The sequence below is a fragment of the Symphodus melops genome (assembly GCF_947650265.1).
Source record: "Symphodus melops genome assembly, chromosome: 13".
Lineage (NCBI taxonomy): Eukaryota > Metazoa > Chordata > Actinopteri > Labriformes > Labridae > Symphodus > Symphodus melops.
The window spans coordinates 5042749-5063120 of record NC_136703.1 but is presented as its reverse complement, the minus strand read 5'-3'; the positions used below and the strand labels follow the sequence as shown (position 1 = coordinate 5063120).

The window sequence follows — 20372 nt, the reverse complement described above, 5'->3', positions numbered from 1 at the left end:
ATACATCCCTAAATCCTCCCCAATAACAATGCAGCCTTCTCTTCTGTATTCTTGTGGGGATGCTGAATCTTAAGTGCTTTCAATTAATAGTGTGCAGCCCCATCGGGACCTAAACCCTGGCAGTGTTAATTTAACTTTGTGCCGAGATAACTGCGGGTGGAACAACCTGCCAAAACACTGTGTCAAAAATCCACTTCAATCCGACAGAAAAGTTATTGCTTTTAATAGAAATAAAATCATAACTTCAAGCACGATTCATCCATTCAGTCGTGCAATCTAGTTAAGATAGAATACAACTTTTCCCTGTTGAACTCTTTGATTTCTGACAAGCCTAATATGATCTCTATTTTACTCCCACTGTCTCAACCAATTTTTTGTTTTTTCCTGAGCTTCAAATAAAAGGTAATTTTTGGAACGCCTAATTCCCTAAACCCCAGTGTGAAAAGTAAGAGGGCACATGCTCTCTGCTGCCAGGTCCCCACATAACAAGAGCAGTGAAGAGCCTAATGAGCCTGGATGCCACTGGCAGGTACTCTAATTATGGCGCTGCCGACATGGCATTTTGAGTGCAGCAGGTGCAATGTAACCTGCAAATCCTTAATTCCAATGAGACTTTAAATGTCACTAGATGATAAAGTTACAGGTAATTTGGTAAGGACATTGAGTTAAGTAAAGAGAGAGCATGAAAACGTTGAGAGGAAAGGAAAGGTCAGACCGGAGCAGCTGTTAGTTGATTAGTCCACAAGAGTCTCCTGAGAGGAGGAGACTTGTAATTTCAATGTTGTTTGTTTGAAACTCTTATTGCTCGGATACCTCTGCTTTCTCTTTTGGATACAGTTTCCTGCCCTGTAATTAGCCTTTCTTCCCAGCAGCACCAATTTCTATGTTTGTCAGTTTATAGCTGATCATAGTGTAAAACCAATAGACTGTAAAAGGAATGGACGCATCCACCACTATTTCACTTGCTGGTTTAGAAGCTGCTGTTTGAAGCCATGAGTGAGTGGAGCAACAGGTTTGCAAATGCTACGCTATCAAGGTTGCACAGTTATCCTGTATATGATCAAAACATATTTGTTAGCTGGGAAAAATTACGATAGTTTTTCCCACAGATAATGTGTTGGTGGTAGTAGCTGAATAGCTGAATATAGAAGACTTTGAGAGCTCGTGAAAGTTAACAAAGGCACTGTTCACTCTTCCTCTTATCTGGTGGGAGACGAAATGGAAGGTTAGCCATGTGGATAAAAGCTGAAGAAAATCCTGACTCCGATGTGCAGGCCTGACATTTAAAAACTCAAGAGTATTTCAAATATTGACAGGGCTAACAAGCATGATCAAGTGAGCAATAGACACCAATATCCACTTATCAAGGCTGTATGTGAATACTAGAATCCAATCACCATCAAGTATAGAGTTCTTGACCGGCTTTCTCACACAGCGGGCCCACAATATGTCAAATATATGAATAGAAAAAAAGTCACAAACACAGGAAAATACAAAACTAAGACAATATAGACCTTTTAACACAATTATCACAAATGGAACTCAAGCCCGGTGCTGTGCTGCAAACAAAGATGATTTCCTTCATTTAAACATTGAAGAAGACATTAAAGAGAGGTATTATTTGTTTCAGCAGTGTTGATCACTTTATTAGTAGTTTTGACATATCACTGTTATGAAGAACAAGACATGAGAGTAGAGGAGAAAATGACTGAGAAGAAAATAGAGAAGTAACAAAAAGTTAGAAATGCAAGAAAAACGTTTTTTTATTAATTTTTTTAAACAGCATGATTGCAACAGAAATGTTGACGACAACAGATGGTAATTAAGTTGGAAAGGGAGTCTGTCTCAAACGGAAAGTTAAACTATGAACAAGAAACAGTTACTCATACACACACAATGTCCCCATCTGGAAAAAGAAACTCAAAAGAGTATGCTGAGGTATAAACACAGATACAATTCAAACAGATGGAATTATCAAAGAGCCACTTTCCTGAAGCTATAATCTACAAGAATACTTTAAAACAGTAAAACAAAACAATGATGAAGGTGCTTCAAAGTGTGTGTGCATAGTCTTATGTATAGTCATATAGTTATAGTCGTCATATGATCACTGTTTTTGCTCTAGCATGGGAAAAAAATGAATATAACATTTTAAAACTGAACTCTTATATTGACTATAAATTATAATCTAAGCACTTGAACTCAACAGCAAGTCAGCTTTTACTCCAACTCTGTGCCTCAGAAATTCAATTCAAATGATTTGTTTTTCAATAAAGACTGGAAAGCTACCAGGATGGATTTTATTGGTCATTTAGTTTGAATGTTTCTCTTTTAATAAGTGTTGCTGTCACAGATCAGCTGTTAGCATGGACAGAAAACAGCTGTCCTGATACTAATTCATAATACTTTGTTCAACTAATTATTATAATTCTATAAACTGTTGCTCACCTGCTTAGACAAAGTTGTAAAAACACAAACAAAAAGGGCAACAGTCTACAAATCTGCAAATTCAGCTCTTCATTCAAAACAATGTTGTTGTTGTTTTAACAATCGTACATTTCGAGGTGATGTTTATACAGTTTTAGTGTCGAACTTATAATATAACAGTTTTTTGCTTTACTTTATATACATAATTAACTTTTTTTCTACATATTGTACATCTAAACAAAGTCTAGAGGACACGAGATGTGACCCACAATGAGACGGAGTAGTTTTCTTTCACCCCTTCTATACTTTGAAAGCTCCAGATGATGGATGCTTCTGTGTTTTTTTGGGTAGTGATCTGTAATGTATCCATATCCACATTTTTCCTGCACCCTTTAAAGCCGTGTTTTGAAGAGAAGCAAATGTGCATATGCACCTTGTATTGAAAGTATATTGAGTCCCATAGTAATGTTGTAGTCAAGACCACAATAACCGAGACCAAGACATGCCTGAGACCTGAGTGCTCACAGACTGAGACATTTAAGGATCAAGACCAAGACCACGGAAGGGCGAGACCAAGACTGAGCAAATTGGGGGAATGGCAGAATGGCAGTGTAGCGTTCTCTATTGACCAGATTTTACTGGTTTGTGTCTCATCTCATCTATGTGCTATGCAGTAAAGTGAAAGTGCCCCATGACAGTGTTAGCAACATTTACAGCAAGGTAATGTATTTGAACAGTGCACGTTCCTAAATTGTGCGCTGTGCTGTTTGTTGTTTCTAACAAAGACTGCGCCATTTGCAAACATAAAGCACTTACCCGGTAATGTTGCAGGTGTAATAGACCCTCTCTTTACGACCTGGGTGACATAACCTGTTTAACCTCCGCTAAAAGTCTGACTTCAATGCCGTGCCTGCGTTCTAGCTTATTCATGTTTTTTCTACAAAAATATGTTTGTTCAAACCCACTTTGATCGCTTCCTTCCTCACAGTGGTCTTCAGATTGGACTATTGATCGACCCTTAGCCTTACTAGAAAGGGCACTGTGATCTCTTCAACATATACTTAGAGAGAGAGAGAGAGAGAGAGAGTGTGAGTCTGACTCATCTCGCCTTTCCGTCCTTGTGACACTAATTGATCCTCTCAGACATAAGACCCTGAGCTCTCTCACTCTATAGTTGGCATGTATAGCTCTCAGCAGGCACAAAGTTCTTATTGATCCAGCATTGATGACTGTTCATTAGAAAGAGTGCAGTGCCCTTTAAATCTCGCTGCAGGAGGTCGTCTTCCATTGAACACAGCAGCAGTAAAGTTGATCCTTTCCAGGAGCAAAAGAGGACGAGTGTGTCCCTGTGAGGACGAGTGTGTCCCTGTGAAGTGTCTCCTGATGAGATAAAAACTGTCATTTGTACTTGTAGCACTCTCGCTCGGTAGACTTTTGTGCACACTTTAAGTGACAATCACAGACGGACTATTTTGAAATGTTTCACCCCAACCACCTCTAGCATCATTTAGAGCAGAGGTTCCCCCTTTTGTAAAGCTGAAATCTCTTTGGATGAGAACATTTCTTGATCCAGATTAGGGGCTCCGCAACAAAAACCTGGAGAAAACCTCCCATATTTAGAGCCTTTATTTACTGTTTATGTACTGTTCATCATTTATTAATGAACTGAACCAGATCCATAATGTTAACATGAGAATGATGGTTCTTAATAAATGTACATGGTGTTTATTTTATTATTCATGTGAGGCTGTAATCAAATATGTATTCAATATCTGGGACACGCTTGTTCATATGTGTATGAGGTCGATATGTTGTGTGTCAGGATGCATCCCTGTTGGCTCATTAGTGACAGTTCTGTGTTCCTGTTGTTTAGTTCACTTCAGACAAAATAAGTGATCAATACTGACACTGTATTCATCCTGTAGGAATCCAGAGGAGGAAGTGAATATTTAGTCAAGTCAAGCTGTGAGGGTTTTTTGTTTCTCTGAAAAGCAAATCACGACACTGAGCTCTCAATCAAAAACTTATAAGCCAAAATTAACACATTTTGTAAACGTATATTGAATTTCTTTTTAAACATACCACATGTCTATGATTTCTGTCATTTATTGTATTTTCTGTTACCACGACAGAGCATCCAATAAACCCGGCCGCACGCTGCTGGAGGGGAGGATGCAAATGGATGAGCAGTAATGGAAAAAGAGATGAGGGATGGATAAAAAGATAAACTGATAGGCAAGATATAAAAGAGGGCGAGAAGGGACTGATGACGCAGACAATTAATGTAAGCAGAAGCAGAGAAAAAAATGATGAAAGCAATGTGAAAGTTGCAGTGAGGAAGGAGCCGTATATTCAACCCAAGAAGAAAAAAGAAGAAGAGGGACAGACTGCTGGATCACAACAACAAAAGGGACACACACATAAAATGATGAAAGCTATAGTGCTGCATGAGTCAAAGCAGCAGGGTGAGATTTTACATCAGAGATGGGAAAGAGAAAGACACAATTATGAAGCATAAGTTATGTTTAATAAGACTCACACATTTGCTTCCAAGCTGCAGTCACTTGTTAATTTTTAGTTCTGTGCATCATTCACTTGGTTAATATTTGTATTCAGTACTTTTTTTTAAATCACTTAGCTCCAGGTAGAGACTCAGTGGTCGTGATTTAGGTGGTGACACTTTTTGTTCACCAAGCACGATGCTGCCAAAAAGCAAGCCCATAATAATAGTCGGTGGGTTACGCTGTGGTTGCTATGGAGTCACCCGGGGTGACAGGAAGTGAATAAAGCATGGATTTCTTAATTAAAGGAGATGGAATATGATTAGAGCGAGGCTGGGCTGAAAGAGGAGAGCACAAATACAAATGAAACAACACACAGTGATCGTGCGATGCTGCAGGTCACCGGCTATTGTGTGGCTCAAACATCAACACCCAGGTTTTAAGATTTATTATCATGTAATGCTGCCTTTTTTTCTTCACTGTTTGCAGAGTGTTACCTCTGTTCACCTTCAAGGGAATTGTTTGGATTTAATCTGTGTGCTATTTGACGTCAGGAATATGGTAATGATACAATTATATGTTATAAATAAAAATCTATCTCATTCATTATTTGTGAATGAGATAAAAAAGTAAGTCTGTAAGTGTTATACAATACATATTGTACTTACTTCAGAAGTGTTGCATTCAAATAGCATCTTGAAACGGGTAAAAATATTAATATATGAAATACATACATTGAAATACACTTAAGCTGACATATTTTCAGGTGGCATGATTTTAAGTGGCTACATTATGTTTTTCTTCAACCCCAGTAAATGAAGCTGCTGTGTCGGTGTCCTTGCTTCTCTAAACAGGGTCAGGTTGCTCAACATAATTAATGCAGGTAAAACACTTATCAACTACCACATACAACACCACATAAGGAAACAATATGTCGGAATTTGGTTCGGTGCAATTTGGCACCGCCTGAAGGTCTTTGAGTGTAACTGCACTGTTGCTAAACAGAACTGTTTCCTCAGACATAGAGGAGAGGTGGAGACAAAGATCTATGTTGATTGACAAGGTGCAGTAATAAAACTGGATTTTGTTCAAATATGACTCTGCTCACATCTACAGCCCGTTTTAGAGACAACTTTAGGGTTAGATGGATTTATTTATTCATTTGTATGCACACTTGAGACATAACTGTGATGATTAGATTTTCTGAAACTGGTAAAACTGTGAGCAGGGAAAACAATAGATGTGAATTCTTAAATATAAGTGGGACTACTTCAGCCACTTAAGAAATCTATAAAATGTTAAATGATGTGTAAATTAAGGACTAATTGAATATAAATATGTAAATCCTGTTAAATGTGATCAGATAAATACAAATTTACAGGATAAAATACTTTCTGAGCGCCTCTGTGACACTGCGTGGTTAGTCTCTGTTAAAGACTTCCTGTGAGATCTGTAGTTCAGTGGAGTTGTTTTGTTCAAACTAAAAAGTGTACCATGATCTACTGTACCAAGGATGAAATGTGAGAACATGTCTTGATCCACTGTTATCACATGAATCAAGTTAGATCAAAAATGGCCGATGTATGTTTCAATGTTGTCAAAAATTATATCTGTTTTGTATCATATTTATCTGTATGTATGGGTTATTTTCTGAATCTTTCACGGATGACAAAAGGAGTTCTGGCTGCTGATGTGTGTCATCAACACAAAAATCTGGAAAACCAGAGCAAAAGTTATTAACCAGTACATGAGTTCCAGTGACTCTGTTTATAAGAATATCATTTGTTGCCTCAGGAGGAGGAAAACTTGAAAAACAACAAAACTTGAAAAACAACAGTCCATTACCCTGGAACCTTTTTAATATTTAATACCTTCTCCTTTTGGTTCTTTGGGTGTTATTTAGGTGTTAGGTATTGTGAATGTCTTGTTGTCTACCCTACTGCCTTTATATTTGATAGGTCTATTGAAATAAAAGTTAAGTTAATTTTTTTTTAAAAAGAAAAAGGAAAACAGTAGAGGCTAACGCCCGAATCTGTGATAAATAATATCTTCAGGGATGTTGCTCCTGCACTCTGTCTTTTTCTTTTTCAAATCTTATCTTCATACATCATCGACCTCTTCTGTCTCCAAGTCTCAGCTTAGCTTTTTGCCTCAGCCAGAATTCAGACGGACTTGAAGCTTTGTGCTCTTTTAGCAAGAGAAACATGGCCCGTTCCCGGACTTACAGAGTGTTAAAAGTAGGCAACTGGGACAATCTGTGGAAATGGGAGGGAAGTTATTCAACTTATTGAAAGTTGTGCTCCAGTTGGATCAACTTTGAAACAACTGCTTTATGATGGGAATGTTACATTTTGTTGCTTTAAATAGCCCAAAGTATCACTTAAGAAGTAACTCAGATACACAAAATCTTAAGGAAGTGACATGACATGTTACAAAGCATTTCTACCCCTTTTTTTTTACATTTATTTCTAATATCTGTAGTTCAAACATTAAACGTTTGTATTACTTCTGTTGTATCCATCTGTCAGGTTTAAATCTACAGTGAATCTTGTTTTTTTTTATTTAAAAAAAAAAAGTAACAGCATATTAACATTTTAAAAAATTTGTTTAAATCGTCATATTTTTTGGCAGGTTGGCAGAAAGAGGTTAATGTGGCTTAATGGTACCCCATTAGCTTTTTTTTTTTGTACCACGAGTAGCACTATGGAGCCTTTTTCAATGAGAGGGTCCACCATGTCTTCTGTGTTTTGTATAGTGCATGAGCATGTGAGCAGCTAGTATGCATGTCCCTGGCGGTGGTGCCGCAGTATTCTTGTGGGGACAGATGTCTGTGGTCACACTCCATAAGTGGGAGCAGTGTGCCTACAAATGTGGGGAAGAAGGAGAAAAGTACCAGCTGGTAAACATTATTTAAACAATACAGCTTTAAAAATACTCAAATTAATCAATCTTCTAGACAATAAAGCAATCCAGGCTCCATGTTTTGGCCCAAGGGATATGCAAGCATCACAGTGGATCACTTGGGAAACACTTTAAAACAGCACTTCTTTGTGTGACTGGGAGATCTGTTGTCAGTGTGCCAGGTGCTGTCTGAGGGTCCAGACTAAAAGCTGTTGAAAACACCTGTGAATCTATTTTCCAGTTGAAGTGACCTGGACATGGCACTGTGTGGGCTTTGGCATGCTGTACTTTACCTGCTGAAAGAAAAGTTAAATGTAACTTCTCTAAGAGGAAAGGAGCCGGAGTGAGTGCAGAAGGTTACATTATGAGACGAGTCTGCTTGACATGCAGATTGGTGCCGCGTCAGCAATAATGGCAACTCTGTACCGGGGAGGTGAAGAGTTAGCCAAGCCAAAGGGTGCAGTGCTCAATTTAACGGTTGATGTGTGTTCAAGCCTTTCCTCACAAGCTTTGGGCAAGGACATAAAGACTAAGATGAGGTTTACAAGCAGATTAAATGGATGTCCTTCACGGGCTGCATGTTCTCAGCTTAGTGTGAAGGGTAGAGGCTCGAAGTCTAGCACGTCTTAAAAGGGGTTGTTTGTATTTCCTCTTACAAACTGAAAGAGTATTTGATTATGCCAAGTTGTTCTTTTCTTAAATTATTTCACATAACTTAATTGTGGTTAGGCTACATTGACACAAGAATGATCCCCTGAAAAAGATTCATTTGCAATGGTGCCGAGATACAGACAGCAATATATAAGAGTCAAGATACAAAGAAAATAGAGGGCTCGGGTGTAACAACGAGAGAAAGCAAGTATAAAACAGGAACGGAGCACTGATAGCCTTGTGGTTACGTCGGAGGATTTAGTCCTTGTTGCAGCAGCTGTGGGTTCCAATTCGAACTTAGCCCTTTGCTGCATGTCATCTAAACAGCTCTGTCATTCAAGTGTTACCCGTCTCTCTTCAGCTTTCCCATCCAATAAAGTGAAAAAGACCCAGAAAGATAACTTAAAAAAACAATAAAACTGGATGTTCATATAGTCCAGTTAAAAATATCAGAAAACAATAAAACTTGGAATTGTCTTAGTGTTATTACTGTGGTCATCATCAATGATGATAAAGTCAAAGTTTTTGTTTATTCTTCCCAGAACAAGTTCAGACAAATGTTTAAGAATGTGAAAAATATGGAAGGCGGCACATCTTTTGATTTATTGTCTGATCAAAGCTGAGTATCCCCCCTACAACACATTCATGAGACTGCTTTATGTCTGCGCTCTCCTCTGGGCGTGTAAATTCTTATTTCTCTGTGGGAAACAGATTTTCATTTAATGTCACTGCTCAGACAAAAGAGCATTTGGAAGAGCAGAAGCTCAAGTAAAAGCAATTTAGTCTGACAGACGTTTTGGCAGGTATTTTCTTTGTGCAGTTGTTAAGTGGTTTATGCAGAGAGACGCATCCTGTATGAGATGTCATTTGTTATATTATAGACATTAACAGATTCACACATGCACACTGTGCATAGATGATTGTGTTTTCAGTCTATATTGGGTTCCTTGTTATTATCCATCCATCTTATCCGCCCTTTTGACACACACACACATTGTGAGAAAAATTGTCACTGTAGTCAGTCTATTTTCCTCCTTTATGACATAGTGGTCATTACAGGGAATCATGAGCAGCTAAATCAGGATACAGCTGAATATCATTACATATTGTCCCTCTGGTTGACACACACACGCACGCACGCACGCACGCACGCACGCACGCACGCACACACACACACACACTAGTTAATTAATTCAAAATCAATGCCCTCTTTAAGGCCGTTTTGACTGTATGGTAATTGCATTTTCCCATGAACCCTCATTGACATTTAGAATGACCGATACAGTTATAAAACCTTTCTCATTAAACAGTCATTTTCACTGCAGTTTCTTGGAATTCTTTAAATGTTTTTAGTGGATGTACTCTTTTCAGAAAATGAAACATAAAAGAAAAAAACTGACTGTTTTTTTCTAGGAGTTGAAACTTCCCGTGTTGAAAAATTAAGCCAATGTTAAATTAAAAAAAAATCAGAATTTCCTAAAGTGCCCACTTGAGAATGGCTGCAAAAGCGCAGGGTGCCCCAATTACACCCAAATTAAAAGGCCTAATTCTGGTTTAGAAACTGTGTTGGTCTGAATAGCTCATGAATCACACTGCCCAGGTATGATTTTTTTTTTTTTTTTAATCTATCACCCCTTTCGATAACATTTAAGGTCAGAGTAATCAACGAAGGGGCTTTACGTTTTTCTCTGCTCCACCTTTTTGCCTTTTTCTAGACCGATGCAAACTAAGTGTGAGACAGCTTTTCCATTACTGCAACAGCCAATCCAGGGCTTCAGTTTGAGAAACCAGCGGGTGACATCACCCAATTCTATTAAACTTGCACGACATTACGCGTCCAGATAATTGTGTGGCTGATCCATCACTCCACACGACGCAATTTCGTGTCATGCCATTGACTTTCTGTGTATTTGGTAGGGTGACAAATTAAATTAGCTTTTGGTGTATACACAGTGTTGGAGCTTTAGAGACCGATCAATGTAGATTCTTCATTATAGCACAGCTTCATACATTGCTCCCTCGTGGTTAAGTGTGACCGTTTGCACGTACAGTGTTTGTGGTCTGCTGAACCCACTGCAGCTCCAGGTATAGATTAGATTAGAAGCTAAGGAGTTTGTATGGATGTTTTCTTCCTGCCACGCCTCACCTCACAGGTGTTGCATTTCACATTTTCTGTTACAAGTGTCCTTGCTGAGTCGTTTATTTTTAAAAATTAGATTCAGACGTAACTGCTCAAGTTTGCAGAAATCTCACTCGTGCTGAGCAGCACTTGGAGTGACAGATTTATTATTGCTCTATTCTTCACAGTTTAAGTCACAGCTCTGTGGATCTGTCATCTGTCAGGGTGACTGAGATACTCTCTCTCCTCCCTCCATGTCTCAGATCCTCTGTTTGACTGAGAGTGTTGACAAGCTTTTAATAGGTAATGTTGCTATTTCTCCTCCTCTCCTCGTGCTTCCTCTTCCTCTGTCCTCCCCTCTTATGATTTCTCCTCCTCTCTCCCTTCTTTTCTTGTTTCCTCCCTCTCCTTCTTTTTTTTCTTCCCCAGTGCTTCTGCAGAATCCCATGGCTTTACTTGCTCAGCACTTTTTCCTCTCCTCCTTCCGTTTGCTTCTCTGAATATTCTAATGACACTGCAGTTGTCAGGAATGTTTACGTCAGTCCTTGTGTAAAAGTCTTTCGAGGGTCATCTGAAAGTTTCTCAGTCCGTGGGCATAAATATTGGATAAGACAGATAGTTGACAAGAAATGGCAGAACAAAAAGGGCACCATGATGCATCTTAGTCTGGCTGCTGGCAGAGGTGTTGGCAGCATTTTAAAATTCACTAACCTCCCATTAACCTTACAAGAAGTTTGAGAGCAAATGTCTATCGACCACTTTTTTTATGCCAAGAAAGACAATTAAAATAAGCTCTTTGAAAGCTGTTAATACACGGTGTGTCTGTCTTGTGTCCCCCTGCAGAAGGAAAGGTCTACGTTTTTGGAGGTATGGGGGGCGACACAACGCCTCAGGCTCTGGTGAGGATTTATGATGCAGTGAAGGACCAATGGCAGCCATTAACCTCAATGCCAACGCCACGGTATGGAGCCACACCCTTCGTAAGAGGAAACAAAATCTTCTTGATGGGTAAGAAACCAGCTCATCAAATTCATTTTCTTTTTCAATGTGTAATTCACTATCACACTGATAATTTTTCAAAGCCGCCTCACATCTTGAAATTGAGGCAGTGCCTGAGATAAACTTGTCCTATAGAGCAAAAATTTGATTTTTGTTTAAAAAAAAGAAGTTCGCATTTCTAAAGTACAACTTTTTTGTTTTTGTACATGTAAACATCTCATCCCCATTTCATAAACCAAGGTAAACCCTAATCCCAATTTTAAGAAACCTGCCTTTGCTACCTGAAGAACTGAAGAAAGAAAATGAGATATTGTGGCATGTTTTCAACTGACCCCCGTTTGTGGACTACCTACATAGGTGCAGTCATAGCCAAGTGATGTATCAGTAGTAGTATCGTGTATTTTAAATTAGCATTTAAATGTCAAAGTTAAAAGCCCCATGTGTTCTGGTTTTCAGCCTGTTTTGCACCTTGGATGCACACTCAGGAGAGATCTAAAGGGAGAGTGACTGTATTTTAGTCAGTTTTCAATAAATATGTGATGAACTCTGTCTAGTCTTACAAACCTTTTGTCCTTCTGTTTTACTCAGTTTCAAGGTGAGCTGTGTTTGAAGAAATATACAAGGTTACATCTTCTCACCGTCTTTCAGCTCCATGTGATTATTTTTCTGTTGGTTTTGCAGGAGTTAGAGGAACTGATAGAAAAATGAAAATGTGACTCACAGGCCCAAGGAGTCATTCAGTCTTGGCTCAGTATTGATCGGATGAACAGAGTTGGAGTTAAAAGCTGCTGTGTTGGAAAGGAAAGGGTACAGTTTCGTACAGATGCTGCTTTGTGTTTTTATTGTGCCTCATTGGGGGGGTTGTTATTGCTCAATGACACTTGGTCAGAATTTTACACCACTGCTGGGAGAGAAATTGGACTCATAGGGCAGGGTGGCATCCTTTTTATTCCACTGAAGATGCATCTTGCCAAGAGATAAAATTGTTTCACTGCACCATACAAGCAACAATTGACATTCAGCAGACAGTAGCTGTAATCTTCATACAGCAGTAGCTTTGTTGACACAATTTGAGAAAACAAAAATGAGAAAAGCTGTCAAAGTAGATCGCATCTTTTGAGAATGTAAGAGTGAAGAAATTGGACAGACTTTATGTCAAGCACTTGCTGACACTGATTGTCTAAAGATTGGAGGTGTTTGATTGTAAACCGGCCCGTGCCATTCAATAAAGAAAAATGAGACAAATCAGTGCATGCATACATAACTGCATTGCCTTAATGGGAGTGTAAATAGTAAATAGACGGCACTTGATCCACCAGGAAACAGAGCTTGGTAGATGATGTGGACATTTATGTCCAAGCACAAACTAATTCTGTAATTCCACTGCTCAGGACCCACATAAATATAAAAAGTGATATACTGTTCTCATAAATGAACATTTATTTAACTGTTTCACGAGTCCTTACAGAAGAAAGTGTTTTTATCATAATTTTGGTTAATATGTGCAAATCTCATTTTGACAGCCTTAAAGCAGACAGAGCCTTATGCGCACCCTTAGATCTTTGCTCTGTCATTGGCTACATTTTTCTGTTAGCAGCACTGCAGCGCATAATCTTGGCATAAGAAAGGGCCCTGTCAGTCTTTATTGACTTGTTGCCTTAACTTTAAAATACTTTCATGTTGTTCCATTGTTTAACACTATGGATGTTGTATGTTGCTGCATGTTTTTAAATGGACCTCAAGTCTTCCCAATAAAGCAATAAATAAATTACAATTACACAGTTTAATGTAAAGGTAAATGTTGTTAAAGGGTAATATTCCCCTCTATGTCTATAAGTTTACAAAATAAAAGCTTGATATGTTGTTATTATTATGTTTCCTTTCTGTCTTTCAGAGGCTTAGACTTGAAAATTGGTAAAATTTAGAAGTTGCTCAGAAAATGTAGATGACAGGAATTCAATGTACTAACACATAGTCTGGCATAAATGATCCAGTTTACAGTACAGCCAAATTGTTGTTTTTCTATCAATACATTTTCGAGATGCTGATTGGATTTTTTTTTTTTTAAACTTCTTGAAGAGCAAGGGTAGGCCAGCTGTTTTGAGTGCTTGACAGAACAGCTATAAGCTAGCAGTTGCTTGTTTATTCAATGTAGCCTTAATATTGGAGAGAATATTTGTAAAATCATACAAAGATTTTTAAACTCTAGATTTTAAACTAACACTAGCTAAACATTTTAACTGGAGGTTAACACAAAACCTAGCAAGTTTCACTTCTTAGCTTAGCACACATGAACTCTGGGTGAAGTGGTGTATTTGCCTCCACAGTTGAGTTTGGGGAAAAAAAATAACTTGACCTCTTTTTCAATATATTTAAAAATAAAATTATGAATTTAAAAAGAGAAGTTCACCAAAACAAAAGCATCCATAATATGTCTGCAGACTAGCGAGCTAATTCATCACTGTGTGGCTGAAGCTAATGATGCCGGGCAAATCCATGGTACAGATTCAACATGGGCAAAACAAGCACATAGGATTATACAAATGGGAATTTAATCAAGTTACATCCCATCACACACAGAGCTATGAGCAATGTCCAAACATAATAATGTGATTTTCACACTGTTTGTTTTATAATTGGAAATCCAGGTCATTATTTGTCTTTCACTCTGTTTCTCTTTGTCTCTGTTTTGTTTGTTTACATGTACTTATAAAAGTTTTGAATGTAAATTGCTTCCTCAGCTGCTGCTTGCTTTAGGGGTTTGAATCAGTTGTTTTGAATCAGTTGTTGCCTTGAGCCTCTTTGATAAATTCTTTGTGTTCCCTGTCAGCAGCAGACTCACTAGCGTTTGATGAAACTTATTAGAGCTCTTACAGCTTTGAATCTCTTGGGTGTCTCTGTGTGTGAATGCAATTTACATCAAAGATGTTGCTGCAGTGTCAGGGTTTGTAGACAGCAGACAAGAGCAGCTAAAAAAAAGGTTTTCAGTAAATCAGGGATGATTACATTTTAATGTTGTGAAACATAAAGTTTTGTGTATAAACAGAACTTGAGCTTGCTTATCCAGAACTTGCTGCATTGGGTGCATGTGGGGACACACACACTTTAAGAGTCATCTGCAGGGCGAGGTGGATGCTGTGTTTTTGTCCAGCACATTCTGCAGTCGAGGGAGGAGCTTCCAAGATTCACTGTCATCATGCTTTAATTTAAGATTTCTTACTTGCCTCTACTCCATCCTGGATGTAAAAGTTACTCCCATGTTCTAGTCAAACCGGGCTTAAGTTCGACTTATTCATGGGGTAAACATTTACAGTTTTAATTCAAAGTCAAATAAAGCGTCACACCCAGGTGTACACTTAGCTATTAAACTTTGCTCCAGGCCATTTCAACACATACGCTATGTATTCAGTGGGCCATTATGGTATCTATTCATTTAAAAATTGGTTCCTTTTAATTGAACCATCCAGTAAAAACATTAAATTTACACACCAAAAATGCTTAAAGCCACACACACACGGTGAAATGATTCCTGGTGATCCTCAGCATTAACCCCTTTGAGTGTAATCTTTTTTTTCCTTTTCCACCCACATGTGTTGAGTCTAAACCTTGAGATGAACTGTAAAATAAGATGACCCCCTCCCAGCTCATCACCAGTATTTGGTGAGTGAATTGTGTCCACCCACATTACTGAAGGTGCGGATAGCTTTCCTCCACAACCAGCCAAATAACAAGAGCAAATCACAACAATCTGCAAAACATCATGAGTGTGTTTATGCTGAAATATATTCCAAGTATTTTGTGAGATGTACTTTCAGACAGGGTATACGGCAGTGAGAGGTGATGTGCATTCATGCTTCTATCAGTGGTCTGCAATCCATTCTCTGTGATATCACTTCTTTCTCGCTCAGGCAACTCAAAACACTCTTTCACAAACCATTTTCCCATCGACTGTGAGTCAGGGAAGATGATAGTTACACATAACTGCATGACACAGGATATTAAATTCAGTTTTTTGACACCTTCAAACTGTGTCAGAAAGTTGTAGACTCGTAGCACTTTATTTTCCTCCCCACCTTCTGTTACTGCTCTAAAAAAATAATTGAATGAATCATCCTGTTTTTAACTATGTTGACTGTCTCAAGATCAAGCTATCCTATGTTATGATGCTTCTAAAAGAACTGCTAGATCTGAACCAAAACCTCTGATCTCAATAACAGACATTGTTTGCATGAAGTTTTTTTTTTTTGGCCTTTTCAGAAGCATGAAAACTGTATGTGTTGATATTCTTTTTGTATCTTTTCCCTGAAGTGGCCCTTTATGCAATCAGAACACAGAATGACTTAAAGTTTGGAGCCATATTAGCAGCCTGCGATGCGTTGACCTTATTATAGTCAGTCTAGGCATCATAATACTAACGGTTTAGTTACAAAGTTTGGTGTGAAGCTTCGTCTTCCTGGGACTGTCAAAAGGGACCGAGACTGACATATCGTCTGACCTTCAAGGCTGACAGTGTTTCTCCCGTTCCTGCTTGACAAATAAATAAAACCTGTTTGAAATGTCTCAGACCTTTCAGTAATTTCCGGCAATATGTGAAACAATGTTGAATTTTCATACTTATCAGTGATGACAGGACTTCAGTGTTAATCAATCAATCATTTATCAATCAATCATTCTTTATTTGTATCGCACCCCTTCTTAACAAACGCTCTCTTCAGACACTTTACAAAAAGAGCAGGTAAAAGACCTTACTCGTTATGTTACAAAAGAGCAGCCTCCATGATAAAGGAAGGTTTAAAGATAGAGACATGTGATGTGAATGCACACACGGGGTGCTTGGTCCACCGGCAGTCTCAGCCTATAGCAGCACAGGTACAGGTCCGTACCTGAGCCGGCCCTAACTGTAAGCTCAAAGTCTTCCAAAGGAGAGGGGCCTAATAATTGAAGGCTCTGACGTAAATTAGGTTGGTAACACGAGCAGGCCTGGATTCTGCACCCCTTAGATGTTAGTCCACAAAGCTTTGTTTAAGTTCAGTGTTACGACCAGCTCGTTTAGGTCCTAACAAACAGTGGAGAACCACCCATATTCAAGCTTTAACATCGTCTGCTGTACTGGTGAGCTACTAGAACAGAGAGTGGATTTGATTAGCATAGAGACAAAAGGCAGGGGTAAAAAATTCAACCTTATGTTCGAGTACAGCTATGCAAAAAAGATGCACAAAGATGATGAGTCAGCTTTGAATTTATGGATGAACAAAACAATGGAGTTGGGATAGGAGGAGTTTGAGGTGGCTAAACACTTGAACAGAACAAAGGGCCTTTTGTCTGTATAGCTTATCAAACATCATTTTCTAGAATATTTATGTATTTGAAATGCCACTATTCATTTAGCAGGAGTCCAATCAGACTTCATTGTCCTTTCGTTTCCATGTTTATTCCTCCGTCAGTTCTCTTAATTACTTACATTTCACAGACTGTCTTATCAGTGCTCAGCTGAGTTTGGTGCTGACTGATTATGGGCTTCTTATCACACTCTAAATAAGGCAACGTCATGTCATGGAGTATTTTAGTGCCACTGAATGTAAGCTCCAATAAATGCTATGCAGAATATACTTTCAGTTCTGTTTGAATGTGAATTGTTGGGATCTATCAGACTCAGCATTTCTATTTCAATGAACAAATCCTTTGCTGGATTTTTCGTCTTTCTCTCACGTCTCTGACTCTAATGCTTCCCACTCACTTCGACTCTTTGTCTCGCTAGCACTATCGATCTCTGTGACACCCCACCCACTCCAGTTGACCCTCTTCCACTTTCTTCTCTCCCTCCTCCACATTATCCTTTCTTTCCTGTTGTACTTTTTGCACATTTCCTCCCTGTCATCATCTCATTTAGTCTTTTTAGCTTCTTTCTTGTTCACCATATGTTTCTGTATTCCTCTCAGCTTCTTCTTCTTACTTTTCCTCTTTGTCCCCTGTTTTTATCCCACCCTAAAGACCCCTCTTACATAATCCCCCCACTGACATGAAACTCTCCTCTCTCTTCTGTATAATTCACATTGTTATTTTTGCAATTTGCCTCCTCTCATCACTTTACCTTCCCCTTGTACGTCTTTCACAAGGTTAAGTTGTGATTTGTGGAAGTAAACAACTTGTAAATGTCCCACGGGAGCACCCTGCTGCTGTGCTGCGCTCTCTGTCCAAAATGAAAAGTGGTCCAGTGCTTGTCTGCACGCTCAGACGTTAATACCCAGGAAACTTTGTGACAGGAGCAGGGGATTAGAAAAAGCAATAAGCGAAGCAGGGTTTTTGAAACAAGGACAAACAATGTCACATACTGTATTTTCATTGTATTAGTGTACATTTTATTATTCCTCAAAATGTATTAAATTCTTAGATGATGCATGTAATTGCCAACACCTTTTATGTTAGAAAACACAAAATGTGTTGGTGTAATCAAGCAGGTTTTTACAGCATTTTATTCCTGGGAGATTCTGACAGATAAGCTGTAAAACCCGATCGTGTTAAGACGAGAACATTTCATTCTTCCTGCAGCTGGTCGACAGGGAAAGTTGCCGGTGACGGCGCTGGAGGCTTTTGACCTGGAGACGAAGAGCTGGACACGTTACCCCTGCATCCCGAGCCGAAGGGCCTTCTCCTGCTGTGCCACAAATGAGCGGAGCCTCTTCAGCTTGGGGGGCCTTCAGCAACCAGGACCACATAACTTCTACTCCAGACCTCACTTTGTCAGCACCATGGAGGAGTATGATCTAGATCAAGGTTAGTGGATACTAAACAATACAGTCATTATAGTAAATATTGAACTGGCATTTTTTAAAGCAGAACTCCATGAGCTTTCTCATGAGTTGTTACACAAGTTGGGCTGATGGAACAAAAAGTTTAAAAACCAAAAAATAAAGTTAGCCCAGTTTAATTGGGGGCTGACTAACTCGCTTTCTTTTGGACTATTATTTCGACCGCCAGCCTGTGTCCTGAGGCTCTGCCTGCACATTTTCAAGTGTGATAAAAGAACATCATTTCAGTGCTAACAAAGCAAGTTGCTATGGGGATACATGGAAAAAAATAGAGGCAGCCTTGATTGCACAACATATTATGGTTGATTTATGTTTCTGAAATTGTCCACAGTGTCACCCCTGCAGGCCCTTAAAATGAATTTAGATCAGGATTTGTTCTGGCCTGAAAATCTGACCTGTGAACGCACCCTGAGGGAGCAGCATTAGCACCTAAACAAAATGAATCGTTCTGCGTGAACAGGTTGATTAAGTCTATGATAAGCTTTAATTAGCTAACACTATTATTTAGTACTTCTGGGCTAGCATCTCTTCATCTGCTCCAAATCTCACTTTAAATACCCTGAACAGAGATCACTGCGCCTCAATCTAATATCGCGTTGTAATTATGTTCATAATGATCTCAAATTTGATTTTCCACCTTGCTTTCATCCGCTCTGTGAAATAGTCTATTCAAATGAACTCCTCCTAAAAAAATTTTTTTTTTAGAGCAGTTTATGAGGCAATTTTCATGAGAGCCAGGTGGCTATCACAGATGGTACTGTGACAAGTTGTTTCAAAATTTAAATAAACACAGTTGAGAACTTTAAAGCTTTTATCATGATTGTACGAGTCTGCAATTCGTCTGGCAAACGCTTTTATCCAAAGCTACAGACATCTGAGAACAAGTACAACACGAGCAGGGATCAAGGGAGGGAATAATGTGAGTAAGTGCAAACAAACAGCTTGAAATCTGATTGGACAAATACTCCAGGCAGAGCCTTTATTGGAGAGATAGGACAGTGGATAGAGATGGAAATCAGGAGAGAGAGAGTTGACGTGGGAAAGAAGCACAGGTTGGATTCGAACCTGGGCCGTCCATGTTGAGAACTATAGCCTATATATTTGGGATGCGCGCACTAAACTCTGCACCACCAGTGCCCCCCACAGAGGACTTTTTTTCCTCATCAACAACTACAAAACCACCCATCAATATCATTAAGTCTGTACTGTTGGTGTTCATAAAAGAGGCGGGCCTTTTTCTTAAAGATGCAGTCGGACTCCACAGACGGCTGGGATGATAAGGAGCTCAGTCTCTGAGAGGTTGAGTTGAAGGTTGCATTAGTTTGTCTAAATTATATGAGTGCACTCATCTGAAGTTGTTTAATGTTGTTACCTTGATGATAAGGAAAGCCTTAACATTTTCTTATTGTCACCCAAATAATTTCTTTTTACTGAAACCTAAGGAAGGAATTCCGAAAAGTCTTTGTTTTTTTTTTGTCTTGTTTTTTAAATCGGGGACAAAGCAAATATTTTCTCTTTTAACAGCACAGAGAGATTTCCACTGGGCTAACATGTATCCAACATTTTTTAACAACGTCCACGTTAAAACAATTACTGAAAAAAACAGCGCAGATGAATATAGATTACAGATTAACAGAGATGTGCCCAGCTCTGAAAATGATGCTTCTTCTTAAGTTAAGACAGGGTTGACTTAAAGGCTGACTGCACAGATGTAACACTGTCAAACTATAGGCCACAATCAGCAGAGCAGAAACTGATCCTGCTCATTGACATTTAATGGAAACTACTGCTTTTGTTCTGACCGAGGGAGGGACCCCTGGTAAGACCATTTTAGGGTGAGGCTGTTCCTCTATTCCTAGAATGCTTTATTTTCTGACCTTCCAATCATTACTGGAAATATCTATGCATTGTGCAGCTGCTTCAGATTGCACAGGTACAGTATTAACACTGCACATGGATCTAGCA

General features: G+C 38.9%; 1 protein-coding gene across 5 annotated transcripts in view; it reads left to right on the top strand.

Annotated features, from left to right (window-relative positions):
• The window catches only part of klhdc8b (kelch domain containing 8B), a 160115-nt gene that overhangs the window by 99347 nt on the left and 40396 nt on the right, over positions 1-20372 (top strand). For all 5 annotated transcript variants that reach the window (XM_079359071.1, XM_079359070.1, XM_079359072.1 and 2 more), the window contains 2 exons: positions 11443-11607; positions 18148-18372. In XM_079359071.1, coding sequence (XP_079215197.1) covers positions 11443-11607; positions 18148-18372 — 390 coding nt within the window. The remainder of the gene's footprint in view (positions 1-11442; positions 11608-18147; positions 18373-20372) is intronic.